The sequence below is a fragment of the Lissotriton vulgaris genome, chromosome 9, assembly GCF_964263255.1.
Source record: "Lissotriton vulgaris chromosome 9, aLisVul1.2, whole genome shotgun sequence".
NCBI lineage: Eukaryota > Metazoa > Chordata > Amphibia > Caudata > Salamandridae > Lissotriton > Lissotriton vulgaris.
The window spans coordinates 471,719,987-471,742,191 of record NC_141697.1 but is presented as its reverse complement, the minus strand read 5'-3'; the positions used below and the strand labels follow the sequence as shown (position 1 = coordinate 471,742,191).

At 43.1% G+C, this 22,205-nt stretch overlaps 1 protein-coding gene across 2 annotated transcripts in view; it reads left to right on the top strand.

Annotated features, from left to right (window-relative positions):
- BRF1 (BRF1 general transcription factor IIIB subunit) overlaps nucleotides 1–22,205 on the top strand; it is a 1,205,829-nt gene that overhangs the window by 999,701 nt on the left and 183,923 nt on the right. For both annotated transcript variants that reach the window (XM_086937923.1, XM_086937924.1), the window contains exons 14-15: nucleotides 1,457–1,512; nucleotides 12,731–12,984. In XM_086937923.1, the coding sequence (XP_086794049.1) occupies nucleotides 1,457–1,512; nucleotides 12,731–12,984 (310 nt within the window). The remainder of the gene's footprint in view (nucleotides 1–1,456; nucleotides 1,513–12,730; nucleotides 12,985–22,205) is intronic.

The following is a 22,205-nucleotide window of genomic DNA, read 5'->3' as shown; positions in this document are numbered from 1 at the left end:
AATACCAATAACTCCAACTTTTCTAATGCGAGACCTATTGCATTTCCAATGCTTGTTTGTATTTGTCACCCTAAGTGGGAAGGGTACGCCCAGACATTGGTCCTGTGCTCGCTATGGCACTGGATTCAAGCTAGCTTGGCTGATGAGGGTTGATACTCCATAACTGGTCCCAGGTTCCTTGTTTCCTGTCCAGGGGGGACATGACCTTGCTGTTCAGGCTGGACTTTTCCCATAGGGAGCAGGGTCATGACTGATATGCATATGAGTGGGTCCAAACTGAAGTGTGTGGCGGGCACAAAAAGATGGATTTAGCCTGATCTGTGACTGAGAGTGAATGCATGATTTGTTCGGCATTCCATACATCATCTGTTCTTTTTGCACACTTCTAGCGATGGGACATGAGTTTTTTCATTATAAATATCCTACTCAAAAATTCGATAATGAATCTAGATGCAACTTGCTGGGTGTCTTGCACTTTTATTGTGCCTTGGTTCACAGAATTCAGAAGTTGAGATGTAACAACTAAACTAGAAGGGCTGTAAGGCAGTGCCTACCTGTCAGATGGACTTTCATTTCTAACTATCGTGCTTATATTTTCTTGGGAAATATTATATCTTCTCAGAAAGCTTGATAAAAGATTTCTTATGTCAATATACCTTGTGTTGAAATCTCAAAGCATGTGTATTTGTTTCTGTAATGATGCCTATGTATAATCTACAGTGTCTGGAAGGTCAGAGGTGTACTTAACAGCACATTGCAATTTTGCATCATGACAAAAACCATTGGTTGAGCAAGAAATATTTGCCTCCCCGCACTGCCACTCCTCTCTTTAATCTGTTCTTTTGAATAATAAGGTGGCTGAGCAACAAATCTTTCTTATTTAAATCTTGTTGGGGGGGCATGAGATTCCGGTAATTAAACGTTATTGCTCCTATCCGGGGGCAATAACATCTGTTAATTACTCTGGAGTTAAGTACAGTAATACAATTAGCACCCCAAGCTGCTAGAAGACTGGTGGAAAAAATGTGGCTTAATTCTTCCACTACGCTCCTTTAGCCTTTATTCCAGTATCCAAATGATCCATGGGTGTCTGTGCTCCGCCCTTGTTTTTGCTGGAAGGGCAACCCAATCAGCCAAAAAAAGTAGAACCACTTTTGTTTAGAACTTTTTTTAAATTGGTTTATTTGGCTTACCTGTCAGCAAATTCAAAGTCATTAGCACGGAAATTGATTCATTCAGCTGCCTCAGAAGAGCCTGAGAGCACTGTGGAAGAGTGAAACGGACTCTATGGTAAGAGGTACCTAGGAGCTGGCAGCACTGTGCAAGCCTGTAACAGTAGCTGTAGCATACAAAGGAAGCATTCTGATTGGCAAGCCCGCTCCCACTGTTTCAATTCATGGTAATAATGTTATTGATCTACAGGTGTAGTCATTTTTGGTTGCAATTTTTTTTATAGAAAAAGAAGAACTTATTGCAAAGGAGAAAGAGCTTGGCATTTACAAAGAAAAAAAGGTAAACATATTTGATCATATCTGTGTAAAAGTCTGTTTTCAAATACTAACAGGAAGAATACCGGTTCAGTTTTTGAGATGCTCACGATTTGAGAAGTTTACAGAGTTTATATTTGTACTGTCTTAATTACAGCAATGCATGTCGCTCATTTTAGAAATCAAGTGCTGTTGTGCTTCAGGTCATCCGTGGGTTAATACAATGTATTTGTTTAATTTTTCGATTCTTTTTCGTTTCTGTGCATTCCATTGAACATCTACTTCCCTATCGGCTACGAAACAACGTTCTCGAAACATCTCACTCGTCTGTTGTGTTTTCATTCCATTGCCCAAGGAATGTTGGTCCCGCCACTGCTGATGTGATCAGCTATCCATATCACAGAGCGAAGGATAGGGTAACATCCTCAGCCAATGTCAATGGCACTTGTTCAAATGTCGGCAATACTAATGTGAAGATTTTCCATGTAAAAATTGATCCCTCTGTTTCGCTAGGAAAAACTCAGCTGGGATTGTTCACGGTTTTGTAAATTAGACCTCCTGCTTTGATCCACACGATTTATTTTCCTGCAGACTTAAGAAAGATATGGTTGTGCACATGCAGTTTGTAAGATTCTCCTGCCTTGTGTGGCACACTTAGGGTAGTCTGGTGATCTAAGTAACTTCTTGGGGGATTGTCCAGACTTGATTATAAGTACATTTAGGATTAGAGAATAGTTTTGCGTGCAAGTACCCCTCCGCTTGGCGATCCGCTTCGATGGCACTCTCCTGTTTTACAACTTGGATAATTCTATCCTTCAAATGCAATCTCATGGTGTTGTACAACAAGGCCATCCCCCTGGCAGTCTCCCATCCCTGCCAACCCTAGATCTATTCACACTCTTTGAATAGGTGAGGTAGTTTGTTTTTTGTTGCCTTTCCAGACATCGTTTCTACTATAGTCCACATATGTTTAAATAAGGTATGGACTAAGACTTTTTTGTAGAGAAGTGACTTTCTGGTGCACTCTTCCCTAAAATGGGTGACCCATTTTAATGCATCCATTACCCACCCATTCCAGTCATCCTCACTGCTGTATACCCTGTTCGTTGGACGGCACAAAGGATATTTGAGCTTCCAGGAGATGTCCTCTGTACTTCTTGTAAAGTATGTTCCTTTCTTTAGAGGTCTTATTACTTAGAGGAAAATGTTTGGTTGTATCTGCCGCTGTTTAGCCACAGCAGTTTAAATACAAATAAGAGAGGTACCTCTAAAGTCCCTCCTGTTTTTTTCTTCAGTCCAAACAGGGAATCATCCCTGGTGTTTTTTACTTAGAACTCTCACCCACACACCACTCTCACAGTGCCAATTGAGCATATGACACACATATTCGTATCCAGACTGCTATCGCCATAGGCCACTCCTCGATGACTGCAGCAAGCTTTCATAGTTTTGTGCAGCAATAAACTGGCAATAGTCCAGGTGAACATGATTTACTACGTTCTGCAAACTATCATATTCCATACATTAACATCAGTATTAATAACAGAGGACTATAAGACAGCGTCTTTGTGTGATTTGAGTAAGTGTCTGTCAACCACTTGTTCACCAGCATCTGAGATTATTTTTCAACATCTGGCTGGATTTCCAATTGATTTGAGTGATGAGTGAGTGATGGTATTTTTTAAAGCGCACTAATGCTGAGGCGTCTTGGCGCTGTGCAGGGTAACTGAGTGTGTGCCGGCCAGTGTCCTATCGCGTAAAAAGCCAGGTCTTAACACCCTTCCTGAACCTCATGTGGTTGGAGATTTGTCTCAAGTGCAAGGGCAATGAATTCCAAAGCCTCGCACCAGGAGGGAGAAGCCCTTCCCACAGCGTTGTCTATGGAACTTCGAGACCATCGCCAGCCCCTGAGAGACAGACCTCAGGGGTCGGGTTGGCATGTACCTCCTGAATAGGTGTTGCAGATCTAACGCTCCCACCCCAGCTAAGGACTTGTGGACCAGGCAGAGTGCTTTAAAATCTATCTGCCTCCGAACAGGGAGCCAGTGTAAACGCCTGATGACCTCTGAAGTGGGGTGGTATTTGGGCAGGTGGAAGAGCATCCTGGCTGCTGCGTTCTGAATTGATTCCTTCTTGGCCAGTTGACCGCATCCTATACCTAGATAAAGGGCGTTTCCATAGTCTAATCTGGAAAAAATAGTGGCAATTATCACAGTTTTCCTGAGATGTTAAGGAATAAACGGCAGGATCTTTCTCAGCCCCTTAAGCATGTAGAAACAGGCCAAAACCACCTGATTCACCTGGGGCTTCCAGGACAGATCTTTGTCGAAGATAAACCCGAGGTTCCTTGCTTTCGCCACTGGGACCGGACAGACTCCAGCCGATGTAGGCCACCATTTAGGATTCCAGATAGACTCTTTCTGTCCGAACTCTAAGACTTCCGTCTTTTCAGTGTTTAATTTTAAGAAGTTGAGATTCATCCATTGCATGACTTCGGACATGCATGCAGCGAAGTCAACGGCTATGAAATCCATAGAGTGGGACACGAAAACGATCAGCGGAGTGTCATCAGCATATGACACCAGCTTAAAACCCCGCTTCTTTGTTTTTTTGGCCAGAGGGGATACGTAGATATTAAACAGGGTGGGTGATGGCGACGAACCCTGGGGAACTCCTCCTGGAAGGGAAAACTTGTATGACTGATGTCCATTCCAGTAGATGGTTTGTTCCCTATCGGACAGGAAGGAGGAAAGAAGATCTAACGCTAGGTCTTTGACACCAATATCCTTCAGCCGATGGATAAGTACCTCATGGTTTACGGTGTCAAAGGCCGCTGTGAGATCAAACAGAACCAGTGTGACCCTGCCTCCTTCGTCCATCCCCTTCCGAATTTCCTCAGCTGCCATTAGTAGACCCCGGAGCTTAATATATATATATATATATATATATATATATATATATATATATATATATATATATATATATATATATATATATATATATATATATATATATATATATATTACTTTCCTAGATGTGCTGACAATTCTTCTCCACTATTCATACCTTGCGGGGTCTTGGTTTCTAGATCGATAATATAGCGTGACTCTAGTCTTCTCAACTTGAGAAGTCTGTCACCACCTCTCGGTTGTAAAGGCACATGATCTAAACCCCAATATTGTAATAGGTCCCTATTACTATCATGTATTTTGGCAAAATGCCGGGCAACAGGGTACGTTACATCTTTATTTATGATTGCCCGTTGATAAGTTACTTACCTGTAATCCTGGATATATAAATATATATATATATAACTATGCAGCCCTATAAAATCCAAACTAAAAAAGGGACAAACAGCCAGAAAACAACTCAGCCATACTTGCATAGTAATACATTACTTAAGAAAACTTGTAATAGAGACCATACACCTAAATAGCTTCATACAAGAATTTCTTTATTTTCCACAAGGAAAAGAACATGAGTATTTGAAGGCAGTTTGGCCCATAGGCTGCATAGGAATTACTGTCCTGAGACAGAAAAGAAAACTAGCACCTCGCCTTTAAGACTTACACGAATCTCGGTACTTTGCCTTTAAGAACCTCAGAGAGCCCTATGCTCCCAGCATGCATCACAGGTGACAGGTCAGTTCTTTTTTCCGGCTCCTTCTGTGAAGCTCCTTGAGCTTGACAGTTTTTTTACTTTTTAGTCAGAAATTGTTATTTGTCTTGCTGTTTAGCATTTCTCCTGTGCTGGAAGAAGTTTTACCTTCTTTTTCTGACAGAAACTTGTCATCTTTTTCAGTCAAAATTCCAGCTCTCTTCAGACATTGTCCAGCTTGTGGGAAAAAGATGGCTTGGTCAGATACACACTCTGTGTGTATCGCCTGTCTTCCTTCTTCTCATAAGGTAGACGCCTGTTATCACTGCCAAAGGTTTTCCTCAAGGACACTCCGTGATAGAGAGAGGATCCGGCTTTAGGCGGTGATGGAGAGAAGAAAAACACATCCAGAAAGTGGCTTTGGGGATCAAGAGCCCTCCTCTCATCAGAAGCATCAACACCTTCTATAGTCTGCCTCTACAACGTTGAGAAAAAGAAAGATTCCAGATTGTTCGCCGTCGGTGTCGCAGCCACCGTCGAAGAAAAGGCCTGAACAGTCTCTGACGTCGAGATGGCGTACGTCTCGGTCGACGAGAAAGACCTTGACGTTGAAGCGTCCTGCTTCTGAGCCGAGGTATGGCCATGATGCGGGTCTATCGACGTCAAAACATGTATCGTCGTCTAGACCCCAATCGATGTCGAGGCACTCTCCGTCACCTCACCGTAGGTCGACGTCGAGAAGCTTGCCGACGTCGAAGAGACCTGTCGACATCAAGAGTAAGGCACCATTCGACGTTGAGATCACCACGACGTCGACTGCGTTCGACGTCGAAGTCTCCTCGACGGCGACATCATTTGAAGTCAAGATTGCCACGACGTCATGCCAGGTCGACGTCGAAGTCTCCTGTGAAGATGTCGAAATCTGCACGGCCTTTGACTCCCACAGAGCATCACCATGGTTCGAAGTCTAGGGAGGGACATTGGTAGACGTCGAGGCCATCGACGTCGAGGGACAAGGAACATGCTGGGGCTTCGGAGGAGGTTGCCGGTGCATCTCATTCTCCCTCAAGATCTTCATCACCTGAACTTAATATTGTACAGGTTTCACCGGAGGGCTCTCCAGAAGTTGGTGAAGAACCTAGGCGGAAGAAAGCTAGGTCTATCAGCAGTCCTGGTTCGGACTATTCCCGTAACTACTCTCCTTCCCACCTGTCAAGATCTCCAATTCAAGCGCCTCGGAGACTTCCACGAAGATCAAGGACACCCACTGTGGTATCTTGAAGAAGAAGAACTCCGACTAGATCGCGATCCCCGCGATCCCGTCACAGACATTCAAGGGACAGATCTAGGTCTTTTCATTCTTTATCAAGGAGAAGTCCTCGAAGACCTCGCACTTGGTCTACCTCGTCTACCAAGTCCTCTAGGAGAGATTACTCTCCTACTTGTACTTCTACACCTCCATCACGAGTTTCACCTGTGGATCTTACTACCTTCAATGAGGTATTATGTCGAGGAGCGAGCAAATTAAATATTACGATGTCGGTTCCTACTGTGTCCACCACGGTAATCTTTGAAACCCTACATCACCGCTCCTCAGCCAGACCATTGCTTCCACTTGTTCCTGGCATTATTGACCTTGCCACTCCGACCTTTCTAACTCCTGCAACAGTGGGGTCTGTGCCTTCACGAATAGCTAAGAAATATAAGGCTCCTGATCAGGATCCATTATTTCTTTGCTCAGATCCGCCTCCAGATTCTATCATTGTGGCAGCGGCTAGGAAAACTCAGTCATCGATGTCTTCATCCTCCGATCCTCCAGATAGAGACAGCAAAGTGATGGATTCCATGGGCAGAAAAATGTGCAACACATGGCCTCTTTCATGAAGGTTTGCAGTGCCTCTGCTCTATTGGGAAGATATGACATGTCCTTATGGGATTCCCTGGGTTGTTTTGTAGACAAGCTTCCTAAAGAAGATAAGCAAGATTTTCGAGAAATCTTACAGGAAGGAGGTCTTGTCGCTAACCAAGTTATTAGCTCCTCAGCGGATGGGGCGGATTTAGCTGCTCACGGATACGCTCATGGGATCTGTTAGAGGCGTGCTGCATGGCTGCGATTAACAGGCCTTAAACCGGAAGTACAGTGAAAGATCACTAACTTACCGTTTAATGGATCTTCTCTCTTTGGTCCTCATGCAGAAGAGGAGATGACAAAATTTTAAGTGGAACTGGACACAGTTAAGGCGGTAGGTCTGGAGAAGAAGAAAGACTTTCGTAAGCGTTTTCGTTCCAATGATAAACGCCAGTTTCAACAAAAAGGTCAATCAAACCAGTGGTCGTCGCAAGGTCAACAGCAGCCGCAAAGGTCTCATTTCCAACAAAGACGTCCAGGGAGGGGAAGAGGCAACAATAGACAACAGGCCTCTACCTCAAAACAGCCAGCAAAACAATGAGCAGTTACTACCTCTAAACGTGTTGTCCACCCCGGTATGAGAAAGTATCGTTGGTTTTCTGGAGGAGTGGTGCAATATAACAAGCGACAAATGGTGCTAAATATTGTCGAAAATGGATATCTACTACGTTTCAAAACTCAACCTCCTTCCATTCCCCTGAGGGAACTCGGTTCGTGTCATCCCATCCTTCAAAAGGAGGTTAGCAGTCTTCTGGTAAAAGAAGCCATAGAACGTGTCCCAATTCATCAGAGATGCCAGGGGATATACTCTCGTTATATTTCCTGGTCGAGAAAAAGGGTCCTTCTGTGGAGTACAGGCCTATTCTGGATCTTCTCATCTTAAACAGATACATACGAAAAGAAAAGTTCTGGATGCTGGCTCTACACCAGATCTTCCCCCATTTACATCAAGGAGACTGGATGTGCTCCATAGATTTGCAGGACGCTTATTTCCACATTCCAGTGTCCAGGAAGCATCGAAAGTTTCTCAGTTTTCAAGTGGCTCTGCATCATAACCAGTTTCGAGTTCTGCCATTGTAACTGGGTCGGGACGGGAGGCAGGGAAGACTGGTGGACCCCTGATCCTAACTCCCCTCCTTCCCCACAGACTGGCACTTCGAGGGAAGCCTGGGGAACACCGCCGAAACCGGTCGAGGAAAATAATACCGGCTCCTTTAATTGGGCGTGCGATGACTTCGGCGAGACCACGCCTCCGGCGGACGTAGGGGGACCTGAATGGTTGAAAGAGGGGGAAGGTCTGTATGCGGCGTGTGACGTCACCGCGGGACAGAGAGACGGAGAAGGCGGAAAGAGTCCAAAGGCGAGACACGGAGAAGCCGGAGAAGACGGGAGAACCGAGAGCGGAGGAGAGCTAGGAGGCCAACGACCCTGTGATCCGCCGTGCCACACTCCCGAGGGAGGAGTGTGGCTTTCGCAGGTACGGCGGCGTTGGGCGGCCTGGGTGGGGAGAAAGAGTGCCCCGTGTACATAGTGTAAAAACCCCTGTGCGTGCCTCTACTGTGTCCTTCCCGATACCCATTACCCCTCCCTTCCCTTTACCTGCGTTCCTCACTCCTCTCCTCCCTTGCCTGAGCACGAACACGTGTGGAACTGTTATTATCACTGGTGCTCCCTCACAAACACTGGGTCCCGTTGGGGGTTGGACAGAATCAGATAAGCAACTAACGGCCTCCCTCTGTCGGTCGGAGACGCTGTACCCAGGAAGACGGCCCCTGAAGACACCCCGGTCACAGGACACAAACATCACGGATAAACTGGAGTTTGCCAGAGAGAGACTGACATTCAGAACTAGACGTACCATAAAAATAAAAACAAGTCTAAAGAAGTATACTGGTCAGCCTGTTACTGTTACCGCACCTGTTCCCAGCATAGAGAGCGTTCCCAACCCCTCTCCCACGCCTACAGCCATTTGGACTCAAGTCAGCACAAAACGTTTTCAAAGTGCATGGCAGTGGTGGTGGCCTTTCTGCGCAAACAAGGAATTTTCATTTACCCATACCTCGACGACTGGCTTCTGAAGAGTTCCACCCCATCTCTTCTTCAGTCGCATCTGTCTTACAGTCTTCACATTCTGAACAACCTGGGTCTACGAGTCAATTTCAAGAAATCGATTCTCAATCCCTCTCAGAGCATTCACTACCTGGGATCGTCGCTGGTCACCGTGGAAGGAAGCGTGTGTCCTTCGGAGGAGAGGTTCATATCTATCAAGAGGAAGTCTCAGGAGCTTCTTCAGACTCTCCTCCCTACGGTCAGACAAGTGTCTTCTCTCCTGGGGTCCATGACCTTGTGCATCTTCATTGTCCCCAATGCTCGATTGCACATGCGTCCTCTTCAGCAGGCTCTGGAGGACCAGTGGGCACAGTCTTCAGGGAAGTGGGAGGATCGGATTGAACTTCCCCAGTCTTCCAAGGACTCCATCAGGTGGTGGACAAAGTGATCGAATTTACTGCAAGGGGTTTCCTTTCACCAAGAGACTCCAATACAAACTATCGTGACAGACGCCTCACAAAGGGCTGGGGTGCCCATATGGATCACCTCCAAGTGCTAGGTCGGTGGTCGGACACAGAGAAGGGTTACCATATCAACTTCCTGGAACTGAGAGCGGTCCATCTAGCTCTCAAATCCTTCTTCCCGTCTCTGAGATCCAACTCCCTCTTAGTTCAGACAGACAACACCACGACAATGTTTTACCTGAACAAGCAGGGAGGCACCAGGTCCAGAATTCTGTCCCAGGAGGCGCAAGCAATTTGGAAGTGGTTACTCTCAAGACGTCCGACCATCAAGGCTGTCCACGTCCTGGGTGTCCTAAATGTTCAGGCGGACTTCCTCAGCAAAGAGTTTGTAGAGGCGCACAACTGGGTGCTCAACAACGACGTAGCTCAAGGCATTTTTCAACGCTGGGGTTTTCCAGACATAGACTTGTTCGCAGACGCAACAAACGCCAAATGCCCCGTCTACGCATCCAGGTTTCCCCAACCAGGTCAAGCGGGAATGCGCTGATGATAAGCTGGTCCCAGAACTTGCTCTATGCCTTTCCCCCACTGCCTCTCATTCCAGTGGTGATCACCAAATTTTACAAGACCAACTCCAGGATGATACTGATAGCTCCGGAGTGGCCGCGCCAGTGGTGGTACCCGGACCTTCTACAGCTCTCCGAAGTTCCACCCCAGAGGTTGCCTTGCAGTCCCGGCCTGCTGTCCAAGAGCCAAGGGAGAGTATCCCATCCCAGCCTTCCTTCGCTACGACTGACAGCATGGCTCCTGAAGTCCTGCAATATGGGCCTTAGACTTGCCAGATGACTGTATGAACATCCTCAAGGTAGCTAAAAGACCTTCCACTAGAGCTTCCTACGCTTTCAAATGGAAGCGTTTCTACATCTGGTGTTTGAATAACGGACATGACCCAGTCTCAGGACAGGAACAAGTCATACTGCCATATTTGTTATATCTGGCTAAGTCGGGGTTGCAATTTTCCTCCATCAAGGTACACTTAGCAGCCATCACAGCGTACAGAAAATCTCCCACACAGGGTTCTTTCTTTAAAATGCCAGTGGTGAAGGACTTTTTAGAAGGATTAAAAAAGGTGTATCCACCAGTTTGAGCGCCTTCTCCTCCGTGGGAGCTCAATGTCAACTTGACCAAGCTGATGGGACACCTTTTGAACCAATACACAAGTCTTCTTTGCAGCACTTATCTTGGAAAGTCGCCTTCTTGGTCGCAATTCCCTCTGTTCGTAGAGTAAGCGAATTGCAAGCTATGTGCTGTAAAAAACCCTACACAGTATTTCATGCAAATAGGGTGGTTCTTAGTACTAATTTTAGTTTTCTGCCAAAGGTGGTATCAGAGTTCCACATCAATCTGGAATCACGTTACCCACTTTCTTTCCCAATCCCTCTACCTCCTCTGAAAGGGCCTTACATTCTTTAGACCCTAAGAGGGTGTTGAAGTTTTATTTCGATAAAACTAAAGGTATTAGAAAGACGGACCGGTTATTTGTCAATTATGGTCCCATTAATACTGGTTTAGCAGTCTCTAAGCGGTCCATCTCAAGATGGATAGTTTCCTGTATTTCCTTGGCTTATCAGTTAGCTAATAATTGCTAATGTATTCAGGCACTAGATTTTTATTTAAACTTGAACAATTCATAACTCTGCTCTAACTGATTACATTTTACTCTATTTTTCTAAATTGGTGTGGGATCTTACTTGTGTTTTTACATATTATGAGAGAACTGTAAGGATGAACATTTTCACTTACTTGATTCCTTTGTGGGATAGATTTTTTTAATGTGTATCTTCTATAGTTAATTTTTACTATATTGGTGTATTATGCCTTTTATGTGATTAATACTCACCTAAACTATAAACTGTAAGAAAAGAAACAGGTGATCTATAGGACAGTCAGGGCGTGGAAGTTAGTGATGATTTCAGATTAGTCGAGAGACAGTTAGTGTTGTGGTGATGAATATGGAGTGGGAACCACCGTGATCATGTCTCATTATAATGATGCCTGATTTTGCTTTTACCATGGTGGAGTCTAGTGGGGGTCAAGTAGGCTTTGAGCAGCTATAGCCAACTGCTTCTTATTAACATGATGCAGCAATGGCCAATTTTCTGCTATTTTTAATATAGTCATTGCTGGGGGATAGATGTCCTTAATGCTTTATCTGTTAGAGTTTTGAGAAGTTAGAGCCGCTCGACTCCAAGAGTTGGATGGTAGGGAAGGAGTGTCCAAAATGTTTGAATACATATAAATAGAGGTATGACCAGATAAGGGACAGATTTGATATGACAAATACATACATAGATACATATACAAATTTACAAATTGTTTCTGTAATCTAATCATTCAGTCTCACAGGAAACCACGATCAGTGGTGGCCCCAATGGTAGTAATACCACAACTCGTTAATTCCCCTTTAATAACTCATTTGCATGGCCTGGGCTGGTGTAGTGTTAGTCCCAACAGAGTTGTCTTCCACTTGTCTTGCAGTGACTTTTGAAATTCAGCACTCTACTTCAGCGTTTCCATTTAAGTTGTTTATTGTGTGGGCTATTTTAATTGCGAACTGTTTTTCTCTCATCTTGGACCCAAAAAGCTTTTCGAAAGTTGCACTAAACCCTTTATGAAAGAACTCCAGAGTTCAAAAATGTATTAAAATGTGCCCCTGAATGCCAGCATAGCACTTATTGTAAGACACATGAACGATTCCTGCTGGGCCTTGTGAGGGCAATGCTAAGTTTTGAAATAATGGGGCATAAGGGAAGGCTTGTCATGGTTTCTTGCCCAGGGCCACTAATCCGAGTTATAAAGGGTGGTCAGGACCACTTCACTTAACTAAGTGACGTGCTTTATTTAGTAGCAAGATTTGATCATTCTCATTGCATGTTTGCCCTAAAAAGGTACTGCAGTCTAGTGTCAACACAATCCACCATCCAGCCCAGTGTCTCACACATTTTTAATATTTCTCCAAACACACAAGCTAAACAGCCTTATTTAAGAAGATAATCAGACGTTTACCTCACAGCTATAAAACAAGAACTATGTGAAAATGGGAATTTTAGATCATGTGGATTCATTAGTTAAACACGTGTTGCCTCATTGACTGGTAAGAGTGCTCTGTGACTCTGGACGGCTTCATCGTGCTGTCTCTAATCCCCTCTGACATGTGCTTTAAGCCAAAGAAGACTTCCAAGAAGCGCGAGCCGATCCACGCCAGCACGGCAGGCGAGGCGATTGAAAAGATGTTGGAACAGAAGAAAATCTCCAGTAAAATCAATTACGATGTGCTGAGGGACCTGAACAGCAAAGGAAGCAGCACACCAAAGCGGGCGGATGACAGCGCCGATGAGAGCAACTCCAAGAAGCTGTCGAGGAGAAAATCTTCATGCAGCCGAAACCTAGGCAGCCCCATCAGCAGTGTGAGCAAAAGGTACTGTGCTTTTCAGTTAACCTCATTAGTTGGGTTGTGTCCTTCCTTGTGTTTGCTTTCACATACACCTACGTGGTCTGCTGTCGGTATGGAGTTCTTGGAGCCCTTTCGACAGAGTTTTGATGTATAGTTGTGTATTATAATTGCTTTGGGGCCTCAACAAGAGGTATGAAAGGGCTTTGGATATACTACTGTACAATCCAATGCAATATTATGATGTGATTCCTTTCCAATTGTTTATATACTATGCACATTGACAATTGTAACATTATCTAGAATCTTTTGTTATTATCCTAAGTTTTTAAAATATATATACCACAAATAACATGACTTGACCTGACTGACCACTTCGGTGTAAAGTAATTGTTGCGCCAAGTAGTGGTCGGAAAGTCATCCGTGTATTTCTACTCGAATTGTGCTCCTCTCTGCATCACAATCTCTCGGATACTGTTGTCCCTTGTTTGCTTGTGACATAAGACTTGCTGATATGCCGCTAACTCTGATCAAGCCTTTGCTTGTCGCGCAGTGTGAAGCATAAGTAGCCTTTATTGCATGTGACATCCAGACGTTTTGTTGAGATCTGTAGATGTCACTTTCTGTCTCACTTGCCCCAAGTTGTTTTCTGGCATGATGGTAAATTGAACTGCCATATTTTCTCTTAGCATTTAACAATATCACGAGATACCCAGAATTGTGAAATAGTATCCTTTTCAGGATTTTATGTTGAAATATCAACAGTTTTCTCAATGCATCACTGTTTATGGTTTGTTTCAATTGGCTGCTTTGACTGTGTTTTTTTTTTTTACATGTTTGTGTCGCCTAAGTAAACATCGTGTACATTTTTATTCTTTGGCATATTCACAATCTAGATAGAATCTGGCATAGTTTATGCACTTTACTTTTGCTCAGAGGTGTTTGAAATAAAGGTCACGGGGGTGTTGCAGTCCTTTTTACTTGTCATCTGCACTCTGTTGCGTTACAGAATGATATGATGCATGGTCAAATTGAAACAGACTGTGTAAGTGAAGTACTTTTTTTATAGTCATCCAGTATTTTGTAATTCTGCTATACTTTACTATATAAGCAATACATCTTAAGGAACCACTATTATGTATATATGAAGCTTAAGAATGAATTCCACCTATTATTTTATAAATATCGATGTTGCACTAAAACCCATGGCGGCAACCAAGCTCTTTGTTAGTGTGAGCTTCCACTTTTATCTTAATTATTCCAGATTGACCGAACAGAGGGTTCGTGTGTATTTTCTGAAGACTTTTTGGATTGTTTGAAGAGTATGAGAGTTAAGTATCCTCCAGATGGCTTTGATTAACTTTTCGAAAAATGTGACTTGTGCATTAGATTTAATTAGGAAAGTTAGTTAGATTTGCTCTTTGCTAATTAGTTTATCCAAACGTAGACTGAAAAAGTAATAAAATACCAGAACACATTGATGAAAGAACCACCCGGTTAGTATGTGTTATCAATCACAAAGGGGGGGGGGAGGATGCAAGGATACCATTTTTTTATTATTAAGAGGGGCTTTGCCTGTGGTACGGATTATATAGCTTTATATGCTGGTTTTACCCTCACCATTTAACCGAGACTTGGCCCAGTTATAAAAATGCACTTAATGTCCCTTACCCTGAAGCCAGCCATATTGATTTTGACCAATACATTTCTCCAAACATATTGCAACATAACTTTCAGGTGCTTGAACTCTAGAGACCTTGGCCTGGATGGATAGCCATTTTCAAGCCTTGTATGTCTTTTTGATCCTAATTTATCTGTAATGTTTCCTGCTCTTGTGAAACAGGACAGCTTCCATCCATTGAGACAGGGATATAGTTTCCACCACCCACAAAAAGAGCAATCAAATTGTCCTACAAAAAACAACCCACTGTCCATGCTTGGTATGTTTGTCAAATTGTTTACAGCCGTCTTAAATTTTCATTTAATGAATTGAATGGAAATCAGAATTGTGCTTCTAAGGTTCTTAAAACGTTTTTACTCGGGGTTGTCGAGTATGTACATTTATACATATTCTAACAACTTGCACATGTTTGATATTTCGTCTCAAGTTTTTAAAAGCACCTTAATGACCCTAGCTTCTAGTCAGCAGCATTAAGCATAAGAAAGGAATAAAATCTTCTTTGATACAAGATCATTGTTAATGTGTCAGAGCAATATGTCTGATCATATAGAGAGGAAGAAGTAAATTAACTAGATAGGCTATACATTCTCAATACAAGGCCAGTCGTCGAAAATGTCACAAGACTTAATGCATCAGTTGACCTGATAAGACTAAAAAACAAGCATTGGCATAGCCAATAGGTCTCGCTTTTGGGACCTTATAAGTATTTAGTTATGCATCACAATATCCTTGGTGCAACAACATCAAGTGTTGCATGGCTAAACACTTGTAAGGTCCCAAAGGCGAGACCTATTGGCTATGCCAATGCATCTAAAGACTTACTTATTGTAGAAATTAAAAAAAATATGGCAGAGAAAAGTAAAAGGGCTTCAAAAGGTATCACAACAAGGGGAAGGTAAACTGAAAGCACCGGTCACATCCTTGTGCTACTTGTAATTGTATAATTAAAAAAACAAACTTGGAAAAATACACTGCAGAGAAGGTGTACTGATATTCCCTTATGGTATGGATCTTGGTTATATTTTACTACACATGATGCGATATATTTAAAAAGGAGTAAAGGGGAAATGTGCAAGTAAAGCACTGATTTTATTTAAATTTGCTGTTGTCTTGAGAAGGAGTTAAGTCGGGCGCCAGGAAAGGGCAGGGTGCCTCAATTGCTCTTTTGTGCACATAGCCAAAAAGAACACGGTGAAGGCATGTTCACAACAGAGTAAGAACAGTTGTTGTCGCAGATTATCGCAGGCCGTTACCTATAGGTGCTCCACCTCTTGGGTCAACAGTTCGACAGAATGCCCCAAAATGATATGCAAGGCAAGAGAAACGTAAGAAGCCCTTTACAATGCAATCACAAAATACATGTATACAACGAACAGGGTCATTGGTATAAAGGAATAGCAAAATAATTTGAGTGGTGTTATTTGTATTGAAAAAGGATAGTAGAGGGATAGAAGACGGAAGGGTTCTCCTTTACATATTGCTTGCTACCCTTGATGAGGTTTTGAAGCACTTTTCGGCGGGTAGCAATCTACCTGTTTCACTTTGTACCAAATCAACAAATAAATGGTATCTATAGAGGTCTTCTTTTTACCAAAAATGTTAGTGCTTAGTTTTAAACTTGCCAATCACAGCTCTTTCAGTCTGAGGATGAGACATAGTAGCACTGTAATGCAGGTGGGACTATTCCTTACTGCGCAAACTATCATTAAGTTCTGTGGCTATGTGGTTATGCATTCATACATCTGAGGTGATCAAATTAATCAAATGAGCTTTCATGACTTAATTAGTCAATTTTCTTCTGATTCCTTTAACTTGCAGTTTATTTTTAATTACAGGCGTATTTACCTAAAAGGCGGAAGACAAAACAATTTCAGAATGTTTTTTTGAGCCACGTCTCTGGTTCCACTCTATTGAACTCAGGATCACAGTTCCATAATTTTCTTATGCACTTTAACCGGTGGCTGGGTTATCACACGTCAGAACCCTCATAGCAGTTTCTAGGTGGGTGTACTTTGGAGCTCCATCCCTTACACTCCACCACCTCTACAGAAATCTGTAGATTCCTGGGTGTGTGTGAGCAGTTCTAGTATTTTTCTTCGCATGCTAACACTCTGAACGCAGATTTTAAAAAATTATATAAAACTGGACCGAATAAACTACTCATGCATGGGCCTGCAGGAAGCATGAAGGAAAGATCCCCGCTGTCTTTGGTATCAAGGTTAGGCTGCAATCACTACTAAAGTTAGCTTCCTCACTTTGCATATAATAATGCCATTTTGCAAAGATTGTCAGCGTGGCAGGTGACGGAGCGCTATAACATTACACAACTCATGCAGCACATTTGATCGGCGGGGTACAGCACTAGACAGAGATGGTGGGGTAAAGCTCCTAGGCACATAGGTTTTCCTTCCAACCTCCAGTCCGCGGTGCGTTATCCTATTTAAGGGTGTGTGATGTGTATAATTGGGACAGCATTAGCGAGCAATCGACATAAAGAACGGACTTGTAACAAATCATCATCTTGGATAGGACCTTGTACAATTATCTATACATTAAACAGTCAGACCAACAAGAAACACCTAACTTAGTTATTTTACAGTTAAAATAAAAATAACACTTTCCTAAAGTTTCTGAGAAATGAGCACTGTACCTAAACTTGATAATAGTGATTCAGATCGCATGGTAAGGCTGGCACTGCTGCTCCTAGGGTTCGGGCTGCACTGGTTGCTATGCCTAGGCAGTGGTAACGGTGTGGGTGGGGTGTGGTTGGAGTCTCTGCATCGGCTGCCCTGCGTATTTATTCTTAACCCAAGCAATGCTGCGTGTGTGTGTTTGGAAAAAATAATGCCATCAGCGCTGCACGTTTGTTTTTGAGCAAGGACAATGAAAGCAACTGGTTTGTTTCTCTTTTTAAACAAGTGAAGTTTTAAAGTCGGGTCTCTGAGGAGATGTGCGCATCGTCGCGCAAGCAACAAGGAGCTGAAAGAATCTTGAAGAGGCAGTGAAGGATGAAGTCTTAAAGGCGGTGGACCTTGCCTTTAAGAGAAGCACGTAGAGGATGTTAGCGTGCCCTGCATGTGCCGTCAGCTGTTCACCTGAGACACAGAAAGTCAGCAGGCGAATGCATTCCAATGACGGAAGAAGGAATCCAGAGACGAACGCCATGTGCAGGTAAAATCGGGGAGTCAAGAAGATTCGAAAGAAAGACGTTGGTGCTTGTGAAGGTTTCAAAGGTAAACCAATGCAAAGTTGAACAGCAGCGAATGTTAACACAATAAAAATGCCAGTAATTCAAATTCACCAAACAGTGTGAAGCACAGTGCTGAGAAGTAGAACAAGTCTAAAAACCAGCACCCCCTCTCCCCTACCTCCTCCACCGCCGAGGAACGTGCTGGAATGACAGCACAAACGAAGCAAAAAAAAACAAAAACGGGGCGGGAACAGGATACTGAATCCCGCCCCTCCAGGACTCCCTGCCCTGCCTCATGGTTGCCAAGGCAATATTTCTGAAAATATTGTCGTGCTACCGTAAGGCAGGTCATGGAGTCCTCGAGAGGAGGGATCCAGAGCAGACAAATCTGCTAAACAGGAGCTTTTTCCAATGGCAGTCCTCAGTTTCGAGAGGCCTGCCAATGGAAAAAGGGGGGCGTGGTTTCACGCAGTACTGAAATTCTCCTGTTCACAATAGCTCTTTGCCTCCAGCAGGGCCATGCCCTGCAATGGAGGCTTCGACCTAAAAAACATGTAAGACCGGTCCTCCACACAGAAATACTATTAGAACATCTTTGAACTAAGCCATTACCCAGTGGGTTTACAAATATGTGACATCTCTATTATCTTCAGAGAAGATCCAGAGATATAGCAGATTTCAGTTATGTTTCTAAAAATGCTCGGAGTAGTGGATAGTTCTTTTTTTCAAAATGGGCAAAAAATTGCCAAAATACAATAAGATGCGATACACGCTTTATTGAAGAAATCAATTTGAATAAAGCATTTCTAGAGCGCAAACGGCTTCTGAAAGGCATCGGTAAACAGGCACAATAATTCCCGATTCCCAAACATTGAAAATCTTAACACTCCAAGAATGCATTAAGAATTTTTCAGCGGAAATGTATACCCCCACTTAAACAGGACCTTTACAATGAAATATCTATGCATTATGGCAATGTCTGGGTTGGTCCGAAAGATTTTTTCTTTTGACTTTTTTAAATTAACTTCTCAGAAACTTCGTTGTGTGATCATCGTCAGGCCCGGACTGGCCATTGCGGACACCGGGCAATCCCCCGGTGCGCCGCAAGGGTGGGGGCCGGTTTTGGTCCCAAGGGGCTTTTTTTGTTACAGGGCAGTTTTTGGAGCATAGCTGCAAAGGCGGCCCTGTAACAAAATCGGCCGAAAAACGGCCCGACAAAAAGCTCGGTCGCACCCCCAGGGGGGCGACCGAGCACTTTGCCAGGGCCGGTTTTGGTTTTCAGTCCGGCCCTGATGATCGTTACATAAGATATAACATAAAGTGTATTTGTAAAGCACACATTCACCAAACAGACGGGTATCTTGGCGCTGAATAACATATGTTTATTGTTACCTAACTAAATGATACTTATTTTATCGACCTCAGAAGTATGAAAGACTGGACCCGCCCGGACTTGAACCTGTGACAATGAAGATCAAACACAGGCCCCTACAGTAGACGCATTAGTCCTCTAAGCCACCAGACGCGTGAGACTGGTGAATCTACAGACCATGATCAACCTTGAAATCCCCAAAAAGATGCACCTTTTTAGAGAAGACGTTGAGGACTTTGAAAAGAATGCATAAAAAAAAGAATCCAAACAGGTGAAATACAGACACACAAGAGTTTGTCTGTAAATCATTTTAAAGGGTTTTTTTTCAAGCAAAAAACAGCAAGTAATCAGCACAGATAAAAGTGGGTTAAAAGTAAAGTCATTTCTGTATTTGAAAGAACTGTCCTGCAAGTACTTGACGAACTAGATTACGAAAGTCTGCATTCTCGCCCAAATTTGAATTTAGGCCTAAATATCACCATAAACCCAGAGCCACAGTGATCAAAATCACAATGATTTGCACTTCTAAGATATACTACAATGGAACACAACAGATCACTACAGAAAAATTGAGAACAATCCAAACAAAGACATCTAAGTTCATGTCAGAGACTAAAAGAAAATGGCTTATCTGAGTTCTGCTTGTTAAAAAAAATAAAAAATAAAAAACCACACAAATATTTCCTATGATGCACTTTATTTATGTTCTGCCTTAAAAAATCACATAGATTTAAATAACTCTATGGGATACCCAATCATATTCGTATGTGGCTCAGTATTAAACCCCTTGTCAAAGTACATCAGTATATTTAACAAGCTTTTGGTATCCACAACCACACCATTTGTGAAAGACACTATTATCATCTTACTTATTATCAAGAAGGGAAAGGATTCCCTCAATGCTCAGGGAAAGATACAATACGATCATAAGCAGAGCAGTTATGGTGGTCAAACAAAGCCCGTTGTTCGTAAGAAGGCTAAGACCAAGAAAAAGATTGTGTTAAGATTGTTGACAGAAACACCAATTTTAGCCATCTTAGATTTCTCCACTCTTTAGCCTAACACCCCCCAACATGCAGCCATTGTAGTGATGGCAACATATTGAGAGACGCACACAAGACCACATTACATGCTCCTCCATTTCCTGTTGGAAAAAGCTGTGCTGCAAATTGATCATGCTTCAAGCCATTACCTGTGTGGCCATACGCTGCTGTTTTGAGCACAAAATGGCTAACCTGTTTATTGCTGAATTCCAACAGAGATGGTTGTATAGTGACCATCCACGTAAGGAGCAAACTATGATATGGAAAAGATTCCTGAGCGATTTAGTGCCAATGTGGCATGGCTCAGAAGATCTTTCATGCATGGCTGAATGCCTGTACAAATGACATCAAACTCCGAATCCGTTTCAGTAAGAGCTGGATCAGTTTTTTAAATTTATTTGCCTACAATGATAATTATATTACTTTTTTGTGCAGGAAATCAACAGACAGAAACACCTTATTTGACTATTCCGGCAACCACCTACCAGCGCATGGGATAATGTATCTTACGGCAATTCCAATCAATCACGCAGAATTGTTTAACCAAAGAAGCCTATGTTACTGACACTCAGACACTCGCTGAATGATAAGAGAACAGAGGATAACCTAAAAAACTGTTGACCGCTGCAAAAACAGGTGTGATACTCCCTAGTGAAAGCTTGCAAACCAAAGGTGTTTGAAGTACATTGATGTGTGTAACAACATTTTCATCTACCACAAAACAAGTACAAAAGATAACGAACAGAAATTGGCTGATCCTCAACACAGTAGACCCACCACGTCAGAAACCAACACCTGTTTTAAAAAGGAATAGAAATCTGAATAATGCCCTACTCTATACATACGCAAACTAAGACCAAAATGAATGAGTAACTCCTGCCCATTAAATGTCACCAGTGATGTGGCAATTGCTCTGTATGTACCCGAATAATAATTATGTCCTACAGTTGAGTAGCTAGAATTGAAAGTATGCCATAAGGAGGCCACAAAATGTTGCTCGTAATTTGTAATTTGTGCCATTATTTGCCCATATAACTAAATGTATATTGTCAAAACTGAACGGTCCATGAAGAAAAGGATCATTCAACTTAGGAAAATGATCATCCAACTTACATTTAAGATGAGATGCCAGCTATTTAATGCAGCACTAGTGGATCAGGTTTCCATGTAACTTCATTCTAAACAGACTATTCAATGGACTGTTTTACAGGACCGTTATGGACAATAGACAAAGAAAGTGAAATTAATATTGTTTTTACATTAAGTGCAAAGTAGCTGAACAGTGGAAATGACACAAGAAATTCAGCTGTAGCTGTAGATACACTTCTGTGTATACTCCTGCCATCTGGTGTTGGGCTTGGACGTGTGTAAGTTGTTTTTTAAAGAAGCCTTCCAAGTCGCGATGTAGAATGACTCTTCTTTTTATTAGTGATGGGCATGGGCATTTGCTCCACTGTTGGGTTCAGCCATATCTCCACCGAGTTCCGAATCGAAGCCTCATGGTGATCGTTTTCAGGACAGCTGGTAAAAAGATCAGTGCATCCAGTACCCTTTCGGGATCGCTGCACTCCTCGTCCAACTCTGTGACCGAATCTACTCGACGCCCTGCTTTCGCTGTTTTTGGGGCCTACTCCATTGTCTTCCCCGAAAATGTTCAGCCCTCGATCGAAAGGACTGCAATCCAAAACTGTTCACAGTGGTGAGTGAGGTATCTCTGCACAATTGTCCACCAGGTTTGCAACCTCTGTCTGTCTCAAGAGCACGACAAGGCTTCCTCCTCCAACTGCTTTGCTTTTTGCTTGCAAAAGACACTGCGCTATTGAAGTGATCAACGCCCCGCTTGATGACCCATGACACAGCAGCAGAAAGATAGCACCCCCAACCTCTTCAGAGACCGATACGTTGAGGAGGAACCACAGTAGGGGCCCTTGGCCAAACAGCCTCTGGTTTTCAGCTCAGAGG